The sequence below is a fragment of the Microchirus variegatus genome (genome assembly GCF_963457635.1).
Source record: "Microchirus variegatus genome assembly, chromosome: 23".
Classification (NCBI taxonomy): domain Eukaryota; kingdom Metazoa; phylum Chordata; class Actinopteri; order Pleuronectiformes; family Soleidae; genus Microchirus; species Microchirus variegatus.
The window spans coordinates 15,028,344-15,043,207 of record NC_139824.1 but is presented as its reverse complement, the minus strand read 5'-3'; the positions used below and the strand labels follow the sequence as shown (position 1 = coordinate 15,043,207).

At 40.6% G+C, this 14,864-nt stretch overlaps 1 protein-coding gene across 5 annotated transcripts; it reads left to right on the top strand.

The window, feature by feature from the left end:
- The first annotated feature begins 418 nt into the window (after positions 1 to 418).
- Positions 419 to 13,441, top strand: camk2d2 (calcium/calmodulin-dependent protein kinase (CaM kinase) II delta 2). 5 transcript variants are annotated; one of them, XM_083909198.1, is made up of 14 exons: positions 419 to 477; positions 649 to 732; positions 879 to 973; positions 1,829 to 1,951; positions 2,049 to 2,132; positions 2,368 to 2,410; positions 4,852 to 4,889; positions 5,408 to 5,467; positions 6,975 to 7,019; positions 7,514 to 7,562; positions 9,218 to 9,293; positions 9,384 to 9,478; positions 11,010 to 11,238; positions 12,705 to 13,441. In XM_083909198.1, exons 2-14 carry the CDS (start codon positions 720 to 722, stop codon positions 12,706 to 12,708), a joined length of 954 nt encoding a protein of 317 aa, XP_083765324.1. In that variant the 5' UTR covers positions 419 to 477; positions 649 to 719; the 3' UTR covers positions 12,709 to 13,441. The 5 variants fall into 5 exon arrangements, with proteins under 5 accessions (XP_083765324.1, XP_083765325.1, XP_083765323.1 ...); XM_083909199.1 differs by having other exon boundaries at positions 4,849 to 4,889; positions 11,022 to 11,238; XM_083909197.1 differs by having other exon boundaries at positions 4,849 to 4,889.
- Positions 13,442 to 14,864: the final 1,423 nt, after the last annotated feature.

Genomic DNA, 14,864 nt, shown 5'->3' with positions numbered 1-14,864 from the left:
TCAACTTAATTTTTCTGAGAATCGGGACAGCACTTGCACTAGAGGGAGCGCGCATTTTTGAGAATGAGGGTTAAGCAAGGAATTGGAATTCACCCCATGTCTTCTCCTAATCCACGCTCTTATAATCCATGGGACTGAGGGAAAATGTCCGTTGTGGTCCCGTGCACATCACGTCTGTCTCTCTGTCCTCTGTGTGGCAGAAAGGGAGTTGCCTCAGACACTGATTTAAAAGCAGTTTAGCACCGTTGACCCCTGACGGCTTCGGATTGGGATTCGGTCGCGGCTAATCTGATTTTAGATCCGTGTCAGCTGGCGACTTGTTCCCAGAGCGTGTGACCTTTCACCTCTAACCTGTTTGACTCCGCCCCCCCCAGCCTGAGAACCTTCTATTGGCCAGTAAGCTGAAGGGGGCGGCGGTCAAGTTGGCTGACTTTGGGCTGGCTATCGAGGTGCAAGGGGACCAGCAGGCATGGTTTGGTGAGTATTCATCCATCCATTTGTTTTCAACCTGAATCAGTCAGGAACTCTGGAGCGAGACACCGAATCAATCAATCTATCGCTCGATCAGTCGGCGTCGTCAATGAATCGCCTGCTCCCCTGCTTTCCATTCCACATTTTCCTCCCCCCCCCCATTGCAAACTCCTTCAGGTTTTGCCGGCACCCCGGGATACCTGTCCCCGGAGGTTCTGAGGAAAGACCCGTACGGCAAACCAGTGGACATGTGGGCCTGCGGTAAATACTCGACTTTAGCTGCAGCTAATTCAAGCCTCAATCTAAGGCTTTATTTAGTCTGACCACCGATGTAGCTTCATCCTGGATTATGCAGTCTTAAACGAGTGATTTGTTTGTAACTTCGCACGTTACCCTCGTTCTTCCAGGTGTCATTTTGTACATCCTGCTCGTCGGCTACCCTCCCTTCTGGGACGAGGATCAACATCGCCTCTACCAACAAATCAAGGCTGGGGCCTATGATGTAAGTTTAAAAAACATACAGTTTGAATTTGAATTCATCAACTTAAAATACGTTGGAAGACAAAATATTGTGCGTTCATGATATGTAGGCATCGTGTGTCCTGCGCTCTTAGAAATAAGGGTTCCAAAGGGGTTCTTCTACAAGGGCTGATGTTCTACCTGGAACCATTTGCTTCTGGAAAAACCCTTTCTTCAGGAAAGGGTTCTTCAAGGGTTCTTGGTAACACTAATGGTTCCAGTAAGAACCAATCCAACTTTATTATTTATAAAGCACTTTTAAAACAACAACAGCTGAAACAAAGATCTCTGATGCTGTACATCAGAGATAAATAAAGAAAACATACAATAAAACTACAGAAAAGATAAAAACTGGGTCTAAAACCAAAGAGTAAAAATGGGTTTTAAGATGCGTTTTAAAAGATTCTCATGGGTGTTGTAGGCACCGGCGGACGAATGGGGAGACTTTGTCTATTGGAGGGGTGCGGACGGGATGTGGAGGGCTCACTCTGCTCTGGGTCTTTCTACAGCTAGGATCACTCCTGTGGAGATTGACCTTTTCCTAGCAATGAAAATAAAACCTTGTCGGCCGGCAGAAGTTTCTCCATTTCATTCTTCACGAGCAGCAGAGAAATTTCCACAACAGAAGCAAACTAATTTATGCGACTTCCAGAGGAGCTCCATACCTGTGTATGACGTAGACTATAACAACATCTGCTAATGGCATTTTTTAGGATGGCAAAAACATGCTTTTACTTACGTGTCAAATGAGTAAAATCATGGTAAACTTAGTGACAACATGGATAATTACATTTACACATGACTCTTTGACACGGTGGTGTTGTTGTTTTTTTGACAGTTCCCATCCCCAGAGTGGGACACGGTCACTCCCGAGGCCAAAGACCTCATCAACAAGATGTTGACCATCAACCCCAGTAAACGCATCACTGCTACAGAGGCCCTCAAACACCCTTGGATCTGCGTACGTAGCACACGTACACACTCAAGAACACAATAACAACAACACAAACACATCCATGTCCATATGTGAACAAATCCCCTTTATCTTCCTCCTGCAGCAACGGTCCACCGTGGCGTCCATGATGCACAGGCAGGAGACCGTGGAGTGCCTGAAGAAATTTAACGCCAGGAGGAAACTCAAGGTGAGACCTTCATGGTTTCTATTTACGCAACACTCGCTCCTCTCTCCCTGCTTCCTTCACTGAAGACATCGGAGGTTAACTCAGGGATTATGAAAGCTGCCCTCCAAATCTTTTGCTCTGCTTCACTTTCTTGCTGTAACCTTATAATCAATCTTCCTTCCTGCTTTCCTTCCTTCCTTCCTTCCTTCCTTTTATCGTCGTTACTTCCTTCTGTCCATCTCTTCTATCGCTGCAGGGAGCCATATTGACCACTTTGCTGGTCACAAGAAACTTCTCAGGTATGTTTCTCTCAGACGAGTCTTCAAATCCCGCCCAAAAATAAATAACCGAACACGTTTCTCTTAAAATAGCAGACGGTTAGAAACACTTTTTATACGAGGAAATGCGTCAAAGTAGGTACAAATGTGTAGTCAACACTGATCCTGGTACAAATATAACATATAGTCTTTACTCTCTTTATCTGTCATACTTGTTTTGCATGTGTTTCCTTTGCTCTATCTCTTATTATTATTATGAAGCATGGCTCCTCTCTTCTTCACTCTACAGTACAATGTGCTTTTGTCTCTTTTATTCATCTTTATTTTTGTTTTCCTTTCTTCAATTTTCTGTCCTTCTTTTGTTTGGATTGTGGTTTCCCCTCTTTGAGGTAAGATTTTGTCAGAGGGGCAGGTGGTTCAGCCCAACTAAATAAATAAGTTTGTTAGTGTTTCTCACCTTTTCTACTATAACCAGCCTCATATACAGTTTATTATGCATGTTTTAAGGTGTTTAATATTTTAAAAAAGAGAAATATTCAACCTCACGCTTGCAGTTGCAATATAAGAGATGATGAAAGTCAGCAGCATGGATTTTTGAGATGCAAGTTCTTTAGATTATTCGGTAACACTTTAGATTAGAGAACACATATTCACCATAAACTAGGTGCTTAGGAACATGCATATAAGTCACATATTAGCCCTTTATTAGTAATCATTAAGCATGTATTAACACCTTATTCTACCTCTATTACGACATGAATTAAGATTCTACATAAAGGTGTTAATACGTACTTAATATTGACTAATAAAGGGCTAGTATGCGACTTATATGCACCTACACTCTTAGAAATAAGGGTTCCAAAAGGGTCCTTCGACAAGGGCTGAGGTTCTACCTGGAACCATTTGCTTCTGAAAAACCCTTTTCCTGAAGAAAGGGTTTTTCAAGGGTTCTTGGTAACACTAATGGTTCCAGTAAGAACCAGTTTGAGCCAGAGAACCCTTTAAAACCCCTTTCCTGAATATAGGGTTTTAAAAGGGTTCTTGGTGGAACCCTCCAAAAGGGATCCAGGTGGAACCCAGAGGAGCCAAAAAAGGATTCTCCTATGAGGACAACCCGAAGAACCTTATATGGTTCTAATTAGCACTTTTATTACTAAGAGTATAGTTAATGTGTTCCCTAATCTAAAATGTTACAGATTCTTCTTACTGCCAGGAACTGGATTGTGTGTGCAGCACTACACTCTTAGAACCCTTTTTGGATCCAGGTAGAACCTTTTTTATAAAGGTTCCACCAAGAACCCTTTATTCAGGAAAAGGGTTTTAAAGGGATCCAAATGGTTCTCACTGGAACCATTAGTGTTACCAAGAACCCTTGAAAAACCCTTTCTTCGGGAAAAGGGTTTTTCAGAAGCAAATGGTTCCAAGGTAGAACCTCAGCCCTTGTAGAAGAACCCTTATTTCTAAGAGTGTAGTGGTTAAGTGCATGCCATTTAAAGCATGCCCCCCCCCCAAAAAAAATCATGCTCAAATGATTCTCTGGAGACTCAGGTCTGTGTGTCCACATGAGTGGGATGGAGTTACCTCCGCAAGATGAGACCGCCGTGTGCTCAGAGTGCACAGATGGCCCTGGCACACACACACACACACACACACACACACACACACACACACACACACACACACACACACACACACACACGAGCCAGCTTATAAAGCTGTGGGTATACAAGTGCAGCACCAAAGCAGAGAGAGGAGACTCTTACATGTCCTGTAGGCCTGTATCTCCAACATGTAGTGGTCATATGTCATGGTATGGACACCTTACGCCTTACATGCACTACACTCTTAGAAATAAAAGTGCTAATTAGAACCATATAAGGTTCTTTGTCCTCATAAAAGAACCCTTTTCCAGCTATAACTGGAAAAGGTTCCACCTGGAACCCTGTGTGATACCAAGAACCCTTTTAAAACCCTATATTCAGGAAAGGGGTTTTAAGGGGTAACCCGCCTGTTGCCCATTGTCAGCTGAGATAGGCACAGCACCCCCGCGACAATAAAGCGGTAGATAATGGATGGATTGATGGGTTTTAAGGGGTTCTCTGGATCAAAATGTTTCTTACTGGAACCATTAGTGTTACCAAGAATCCTTGAAAAACAAATGGTTCCAGGTAGAACCTCAGCCTTTGTAGAAGAACACATTTTGGAACCCTTATTTCTAAGAGTGTAAGGAGTACATCCCACATCCAAAACATGAATAAAAAGTGACTGCACTAACTGGTATCGAGCAGGAAAACAACTTTTGTTGTAATTGCATGGTGGAACCTTGCAGTTTGGATTTTTTTTGTTTGCACCTGGAGTTTGACGATGAGCACAGTGGACGCATGTTAAACCTACAGACTCGTGCTTTTGCAAATCACCTCTCGCACTGAAAGTGTCGCCTCTTTTGTTTCCGTCCACAGCAGCCAAGAGTTTGCTGAACAAGAAAGCAGACGGTGTGAAGGTGAGTGGAAAAAAACCCCCCAAAAAACAACCTTGTTACTGTGCATTAGTTGCATTAGTGTTGGAATGATCAGTGCCAGACGATGATTAGTGTTAGTTTGATGCATTTTGTTCTTCACATCATTCAGGGACAGTTATTTTGACTGTATACGAGTTATTATTACAGTCTATTTCAATCCTCACCATCCTTTTTATGTCTGTTTTTAAATGCTGTTGTGAAATATGGCTGTGAGCACATGAAGCAGACGTGCACTTGTGTTGAGAGTTTGTGTGACTGAAATGTGTGATTGTGCGTCTGCAGGCCCACAGTACGTCATGCCAGGGAAGTGAATTGTGTCCCATAGGTGTCCGAAAACAACAATAATAATAATAAAAGTAGTAATCACAGATAAACACGCGATAAAGCCAGGTGAAGGGTCTTTATAGCGTGTGTTTGTGTGGGGGCTCATGTGTGTGTGTGTGTCCGAAAAGTGTGTATGTATCATGTCCCCTGCTCCCCCTCTACACTGCCCCCTGCAGGTCAACAACAAAGCCAACACAGTGACCAGTCCTAAAGACACTGGCCCTGCCCCTGCACTGGTATACACACACACACACACACACAACAAACTTCCTCCTACAGTCGCACCTTCACCCTCACACCCCCCCCCCCCTCCCCTCCTGTGGAGGAGGTACAGGTTCACCCTTTTCAAAGCCAGGGCTCGCATCACTTCCTGTTTCCTGAGTACAATAACAAAAAAAACTCCACTTTAGGCTCTCCCTGAATGAAACGTTTGTGAATGCACAGCATGTAAATGTTCATAATAATAATAATAATAATAATTCAGATTGATGATGTGTTTATTCATTGATCTGAATGAGCAAAGCATGTATGAGGCTTACTGAGCTTGGCTGCTTTGGACCGACTGGATTATTTAAGATTATTTGCCATTGTAGGATTTAAAAAATGTCAGAATAAGTTGAATTTGGCTTTGAGTAATGTGCTCCTAAATCTGTAGTTAGGGGCAACCTTTACCTCTACCTCTACCTTTACCTCTACCTCACCCCGACCCGACCCAAACCTCCAATATCTCTATACACTTACAACATAATATGCATGAACTCCTGCTTTGTCGCTAAATGAAGTTTGGAGCATACGTTCTTTAGAGTTTTACGCGTGCATGTCGCTCATTGGCTCGTGCACGTGTCAGCTGACTGGCTGCAGCGCGTGATGATGACTACTGCTGCTGCTGCATGATGTCAGTTTCTGTTTCCTCGTCGGTCGTCAAGATGATTACGCATGAACACAGACACGTGACACGTCTCTCTCTCTCTCCATCACTACACAAACACACACACACACACAATCTAGTAATCTAGATTAGGAGGGACTGAGCCGGTCGTAGAGATCGATTCCGTAAAAAGCCGTGGACGCGCGATTACCAAGGCGGATTATGACATCGAGACAGGGAGATGAAGCTATGAAGACTGAAGAAGGCTCGACTTAAAATCAGTTTGGTTCATTTTGACACGTGTAATCTACGAGCGGAGTTTAAAAGTGAGATTATATCCACTCCCAGCAGCAGAGGGTTAGGAGTTAGAGAGAAGCCGTGTCAGATTCAAGGCATCAGAGTTCACAGCTCACTTTAAACCCACAGAGATTGAACACTTTATTGCAGAACTTACCCTAAAAAATAAAAATAAACTCTTTACATGCACGACAGAGAAGATACAGAGGTCCAACCAGGAGACAATCTGGCAGAGAAGTGAGGGAATGAGCCTGTTTATATGCAGCCTGCAGAGGAGATTAGCTGATGAGGAGCAGGTGAGTGTGGAGGGGGGCGGGGCTACAGCTCAGGCGAATGCAATCAGCAAATGGTACGGTCCAAATCAGGAAACACAGACAATGAAAAATAAAGGATCCAAATATGGGATTGCATAATAAAAACAAGAAAGTGAAACTTGTGAAGTACAAGGAGCTTAATAATAGAATCAATAACTGAACACATGACGGAGAGGAAATACTCAAAAAAACTACAACACGTTGTGTATATTTGTATTTTTTTTCCACTTATTTATGTTTTTCCCAACACTTTCTCTGTCGCAGGAACCACAGACGACTGTGATTCACAATCCTATCGACGGAAACAAGGTATCACAACAACAACAAAAACCCTATATTTTTATTATATGTCCCTGAAATCCAGAGGTGGAAAAAGTACTAAAATATTGTACTCAAGTAAAAGTACCGATACTTTGATGAAATATTACTCAAGTAGAAGTAAAAGTAGTAGAAGTATTTCCCCCCCTGTAGGTCTTCATTGCGCTGAATTGTTTATTTTTACTCAGTAATGTATAGGATTTATAAAGTAACTAAGTACAATACTTGAGTCAATACTTACTCGTGTAAAATTGTACTTAAAAAATACACAAAAAAAGTATTCAATACAGTAACTTGAGTAAATGTATTTCGTTACTTTCCACCCCTTAAATCAAACCCAGGAGATTTTACTGTGTTTTCTTGGTTTGAGCCCAAGTGAAATATTCAAAGGTAACTTTATTGCTTTAACAAACCCTGACACTGTATTTTATCCAAATGCACAAAGCACTAATGCGTGTGTGTGTGTGTGTTGTTGCTTCTTAAAGGAGTCCATCGAGAGCGCCAACACGACCATCGAGGACGAGGACGTGAAAGGTGAGCGTTGATCCTCTTGGTTCTTATCGCTCCTGCATGTTCTCCATCGTCCTGTTCTCACTAACCCTACACCAACGGTCCCTCCCTCACATTTGATCACATTTTATGTCTGAGGATGATGATGAAATTTGTGCTTGCTTTAATAAATCTATTTGTTTTTCCTTTTTTCTTTCCACCCTTTTTAACAAAAAAAAACAAAAAAAAAACATTTTGTTGAATCCATAAATCTCCCACTCGCCCTGACACACACACACACACACACACACGTGTACGCCCATAAAACACACACTCGACAACAGCCCGTCGTCTAGGCAGCTTAGTGAGTGGTATGTTGAGCTCTCAGAGCCGCTCCTCACAGATGTCTGACTCCAGACAGACGCCCACCTCCTCAGTTCAGAGTAAGTCACCTCCGCGGTGAGGGAGGTGCCACTCTCTTGTCAGTCATCATCGTAGAAAACTGCTCTCAAAGTCTCTTTGCTCCTATAGTTTTTCCCTACTTCTTTTTTTTGGTTATTGTTCCCTTTGAAACCTCTGTTTTTAACCCATACATTACCGGCTTCTTCCATCCAGATCCCTTTTTTTCTTGAATAAGAATATATATACTTTCCTGTTGTGTTTTTGTGTCTAGATCCTCTTCTTTAGTTCCTGAATGACCCCATACGCGCTCATGTTGGCACTAGAGATTATGTCTTTCAAGGAATAAATGATCTATACGTTAACACTTTAGATTAGGGAACGCGTATTCACCTTTAACTAGGTCGCGTACTGGCCCTTTATTAGTAATCATTAAGCATCTTATTCTACATAACCTCCATTACGACATGAATTAAGATTTTTCCGACATAAGGTGTTGATACGTGCTTAATATTTACTAATAAAGGGCTAGTATGCGACTTATATGCATGTTAGTAAGCACCTAGTTAAAGGTGCATTATGTCATAACTCTAAAGCAACTGAACTCACCAACAACAACAGTTTACAACAAATATGTTGCAGACTGCAAATCATGTTTATGTTTTGAAATCATGTTTTGGCATGTGGCGCCACCTACCGCCGTCTACCAGTCATTGCAGTCGGTAGAGTCTCAGCTGCAGAGCAACCACGGGTTGCCAGTTACGTCAGAAAACGAAAACCTAAAAGACCTCGGTGTTTTTGAATTTGAATGTAGTAACCGTTTTTGGCCACATTCTTACATATGGCACCTTTAATGGTGAATATGTGTTCCCTAATCTAAAGTGTTACCATATATTTATATATATACATATATATATATTTAAAAAAATGTATTTTTGTTGCACAAATTAAGTACTTTTTTCAATATCCCTCAGCCTGCACCAATAACAATAAAGGTAACCACCAATATCACGTAGTTAGATCTGGAGTATATGCATCTATGTCCATGTTTTCAAAGGAATCCTGACTTCATCCTGCATTAACCTGCCTGATATCATTATTAGTCATGGGAGGCTCTCTTCTTCTTCTTCTCTTAAATTATAGCTTTGTGGGAAAAAAAACTAGCTTTTCGAACGCCTTCCATTTCTAATAAATTTGAAAACCCCTTTGCCAATTTGTAGACTAGAACCCATCTGTAGCTGTCATTCTTGTGTGTGTGTGTGTGTGAAGTTGTTAATGTTCGGTGATCTTTTGTGTTGCAGCTCGCAAACAGGAAATCATCAAAGTGACCGAGCAGCTGATCGAGTCCATCAACAACGGAGACTTCGAGGCCTACGCGTAAGTTCCTGCTTCCTGTAACTAATCTAAGACGATCGTTCAACTTTTGACGTTTGATGATTCTGTACTCGGCTGCTTTGTCACCCGCAGGAAGATCTGTGATCCTGGTCTGACCACGTTTGAACCCGAGGCCTTGGGCAACCTGGTGGAAGGACACGACTTTCATCGCTTCTACTTTGAGAACGGTGAGACCAGAGAATGCGCATTTTTATGTAATATAATAAAGATGATGTACGCTATCGTTCAAAAGTTTGGGGTCACAAGGAAAAGCACTTTTTTTCAATGAATATAACATTAAATGAACCAGAAATACACTCTATACATTGTTAATGTGGTTTTTAATGGAATATGTACATAGGTGTATAGAGGCCCATTTCCAGTGTTCTAATGGTACATTGTGTTTGCTAATGGCGTTAGAAGCTATTGGATGATTAGAAAACCCTTGTGCAATGATGTTAGCACAGCTTTTGAAGAAAAATCATTATTTCCAATCTTTTCAATGTCTTGACTATATTTTCTATTAATTTTGTAACTCTTTTGATGAATAAAAGTCTGACTTTTAATGGAAAACAAACAAATTGTATAGGTGACCCCAAACTTTTGAACGGTACTGTATCTAAAGTGGAATTTGAGAATTTGTGCGTGTCGAGCAGCGTTATCACTGAGTTACAGCAGCTGTGTTTCTGAAAGGTGAAAGGAGTCAAACTTTAACTTGGACGTTTTTAACGGAATTGGCTCGATTTTCTGACTTTTCTCATGCATTCTTTCCCCCGAAGCACAGTTGATAAAACTCCCTGTTTGCTTCTCACTGGAAACGACTTGTTATGACACATGAGCAACTCCCCTTTTGCAATAGACAAAGGAGTCTGGCTTTCCAGGCCATGTTTTCACACCTCTTTGTCTCCTGTAGTCGGCTCCCCGATACCTACAGTAGACAAAGAGGTGTGAAAACATGGCCAGGAAAGCCATACCACTTTGTCTATTGGAGGAATGCTTCCTACAACATCCGCAGGGAGTTCCTTCCTCCTAATTACACAATATACAACACACAATACACAAAAGGACCTGGTATTCTGTGTTGTGCAGGTATAGGGTGATGGGCACTTGTAGCTCTGAGACAGAATAAATTGAATTTACCATTACAGTTGTAATTTAACATCCTGGAAAATGGCCTCTACACTTGTCAAACATGAATTAAGATTAAGATTAATTAACTTTAGATTAAGGAACACATATTCACCATTAACTAGGTGCTTGCTAACATGCATATAAGTCGCATACTAGCCCTTTATTAGTAAATATTAAGCACCTTATGTTGGAAAAACCTTATTTCATGTCATAACAGAGGTTATGTAGAATAACGATGACTAATAAAGGCCTAGTATGCTACTTACATATGTTGGTAAGCACCTAGTTAATGGTGAATATGTTCCCAGGAGTCGAGCGTGTGAGTTCACAAGAGCATGACTGTGTATGAACTACCCCGGAGCACAGAATCTGTCATGAATAATGACTGCTATACATAGTGGAATATTCTTCAGTGTCTGTAAAAATAGATCAAATCAAGCCGTCACGTCCCAGAAACCTCAATCTCCTGGCAGGTCTGTGCTTGTCCACCATCCAACATCGACACATTGAGAGAATTTAACGCTTTCGTTTCCGCGCAAAATCATCAGTGTATTCTTTTTAGCCCCGCTGTATTGCCTGATTTTCCAGCCTTGTCCAAAGGGAACAAGCCCGTGCACACCATCCTCCTGAACCCGCACGTGCACCTCATCGGGGAGAACGCGGCGTGCATCGCCTACATCCGGCTGACCCAGTACATGGACGGCGGCGGGATGCCGCGCACCATGCAGTCGGAGGAGACGCGCGTCTGGCACCGCCGCGACGGCAAGTGGCAGAACATCCACTTCCACCGCTCGGGCTCGCCCAGCATCCCCTCCCAGTAAGAGAATCTGAACTGTTCATCTGAAAAAAATGTGTCCACGCATGTTTGCAGAAAACTTCCTGTTTTTGCTACTTTCTCAATCCTAACCCAGCAGCAACCCGGTGATTAACTGAAACTGGATGAGCGTGCGTGCAGACACTCAAAACTTCAACCATTAAATGGGCTTTTTCCTCTTCGGCTTAGTGTTAGGTTCCTCGTGAAAGCTCCTGTTACTGAATCTCTGCACAAAAACGTTAAAGGTGCCATATGTAAGAATGTGGCCAAAAACGGTTACTACATTCAAATTCAAAACACAGAGGTCTTTTAGGTTTCTTTTTCTGACCTAACTGGCAACCCGTGGTTGCTCGGCAGCTGAGACGCTACTGACTGCAATGATTGGTAGACGGCAGTAGGTGGCGCCACATGCCAAAACATGATTTGCAGTCTGCAAAATATTTTTTTTTAATGCAAATATTGTGTCTGTACTGTTGTTGTTGGTGAGTTCAGTTTGTTATATGAACATTATTCCTGAGTCTCTGTGACATATTAGGAGGATTTTATGGCCATATTACATAATACACCTTTAACTTGAAGTAAAATTTCATGACATCAGTCACTTGGTCTCTCTTTTTTTACTGACACATAATACATATAATCATGAAGGATTATGTCGCCACGCCTCTAACAAGTAGATGTTAATAATGCACAACCTTTCCAGAAAAGAGGATTAATTATGACACTAAATGAAGTCATGTGTGTAGGTTAGTGTGTACATTTTTATATTCATGATAAACTGGACTTCCTTATAATATACCCTACCGTTTAAAAGTTTGGGCTCACTTAGAAACGTCCTTTTTTTTCAATGAATATAACATTAAATGAATCATAAATACACTCTATACATTGTTAATGTGGTAAACGACTATTCTAGCTGCAAACATCTGGTTTTTATTGGAATATGTACATAGGTGTACACTCTTAGAAATAAAAGTGCTAAGGAGAACCATATAAGGTTCTTCGGCTTGTCCTCATAGGAGAACCCTTTTGGAGGGTTCCACCAAGAACCCTTTTTAAAACCCTTTATTCAGAAAAGGGCTTTTAAAGGGATCAAAATGGTTCTTACTGGAACCATTAGTGTTACCAAGAACCCTTGAAAAACCCTGTCTTTGGGAAAGAAGCAAATGGTTCCATGTAGAACCTCAACCCTTGAAGAAGGACCCCTTTGGAACCCTTATTTCTAAGGCCCGTTTCCAGTGTTCTAATGCTACATTGTGTTTGCTAACGGCGTTAAAAGGTTATTGGACGGTTAGAAAACCCTTGTGTTTGAAGGGCAAAATGATTATTTTGAAAAAAAATCATTATTTCAATGTCTTGACTTTATTTTCTATTCAATTTGCAACTCTTTTGATGAATAAAAATGTGACTTTTCTATGTAATTTGATTCATATTTATGTTTCCTTATATTTCTTTCTTCTTTGTTGCAGTTAATGGATGATAACAGAAACAACACAAAAACATCCAGTAGGGGGCAGACTGTATCCGACCCCATGCTGCTCCTCGACCTTTGGCCCCTCTTTAAGGACATAACATCGCACAGGATATCAATACATGTTACTGTTACGGCATTTTATTAACGGACGACACCGCGGGGGGTGGGGGGGTGGGCGGGGCCTGCACACATAACGAAAACAAGCATATATTGACATTTGTTTGTTTGTTTTTTAAGATGTTTTGGTATGCATTTGAAATATAAAAAAATAGAGATGTTTAAAAAAAGATCTACTTCCTGTTACCCTCTCCCCGAAAAAACGATTAGTTCTGTATTTTTAACGTGTATTTATTATGTGTGCCGCAATACGAAAAACATTTGGGAGATTCAGAATGTTAAAAACGAGCTTGCTTTAATTCTGGTGATGTACATACATTGTGATCGTTGGTTTAAAAAAAAAAAAAAAAAAAAAAAAAATGTTGCTTTTTCTTCCCGTCAGAGGAATTAAGACTTTATGTAAAAAAAAAAAATCCAGTTTATTATGGGCTACATTTCTGTTTGCTATGAGCTGTTTGATTTGTCTGATGATGCTAATGATTTGAAAAATGTGAGGAAAAAGCCGAGCAGCTGACACTTTTGCATTGAGCTTATGTTTTTGCCTTTAATATCAGTGACATAAGAAATAAGAGAATGTAGCATATATGTAATATAAGACAATTCAAGACTATCGTGTAGTGCATGAGGGGGAGGGCGCGGGGGGGGTTATTGTGAGTAAGACCATGATATGGTACTATAATATCTTCGAGTTTTCATTCGTTAACGTCGTGCATTAAATGTCCTGCGATATCACGCTATAAAACACAGCGTTACATCTCAAAAACCTCATATCTGAAGAGGGAAAGAAGAAGCACTCCTTATATTTTGTATAAAAAAACGAGAGGAAGTTCATTTCTCATTCTTCTGTTTGTTGGTTACGAAGGGTTTCCTGTGAGAGAGTTATAAACGTGTGGATGTCTTCCTTATACCCGTTTGTGCACCTTTTCATTTGTTTTTGTTTTGTTTTTCTAAAGGGGGATAAAAAAAAAAAATACGATATATAAAACATTTCTTTGGACGATAAAGTATGATGTCAGTGCAATGCACCGCTCCTTATATGGTGTGTACCTGTTGCCAGCGATGGCAATGGTCGGGCTTAACATTGTTTATGTAATAAATAAATCGACTAAAAAGGTGTGATAATGAGCTCAAACGTGTTGTTTTTGTGTCCTTAAAAAAACACAAGCACAACAGAGGGGAAAATGAATAATTGTAAAATAATATGATAATACAGATCTGCAGCATCACTTCATTCTCCTGCTCTGCTTCTTTTAACACACCACGTGTCTGAGTGGTTTGGCGCCATGTGCTGGAATTTCTCTTTTCTCACCTACACGGTCAAAAATAAACACATAAAACTCGCTTACACGACGTTAAATTTAGACTTTTTTTTTTTACTGCGCTTAACTGTTCTCTCGAATAAACACAAACTCCTGAGGTTTGATTTAAACTGATGAAGTCGACGCTCTTCACTTTATTTTCTGACTTTACGGTGACCTCTAGTGGATAAAGTATGACGTTGAACATTTATCTCATATATTAAGAGGTAAAATATATACGTCTTGAAAACAACACATACCATCTTTACTGTTTTCTTTTTATAGTATAGTTAATAAAATATCTCATTATACTGTTATTATTACTATTACTACTATTATTATTACTAAGTATTATTATTACTTATTACTTAGTGTATAAATGTGTAACTGTACATATAAAAAAATATATTTAACAGCCACAGTAGCTATAGTATTCTTACTTTTTCAATGAATGTTGTTTGATTGCTGCTAAGTGCTAAGTAGAACCACATAAGGTTATTCGGCTTGTCCTCATAGGAGAACCCTTTTTGGTTCTAGGTAGAACCAAATTTATAAAGGTTCCACCTAGAACCCTTTTAAATCCCTTTATTCAGGAAAGGGTTTTTCAGAAGCAAATGGTTCCACAGTCTTAGAAATAAAAGTGCTAAGTAGAACCATATAAGGTTATTCGGCGTGTCCTCATAGGAGAACCCTTTCTGGTTCCAGGTAGAACATTTTTATAAAGGTTTCCACCTGGAACC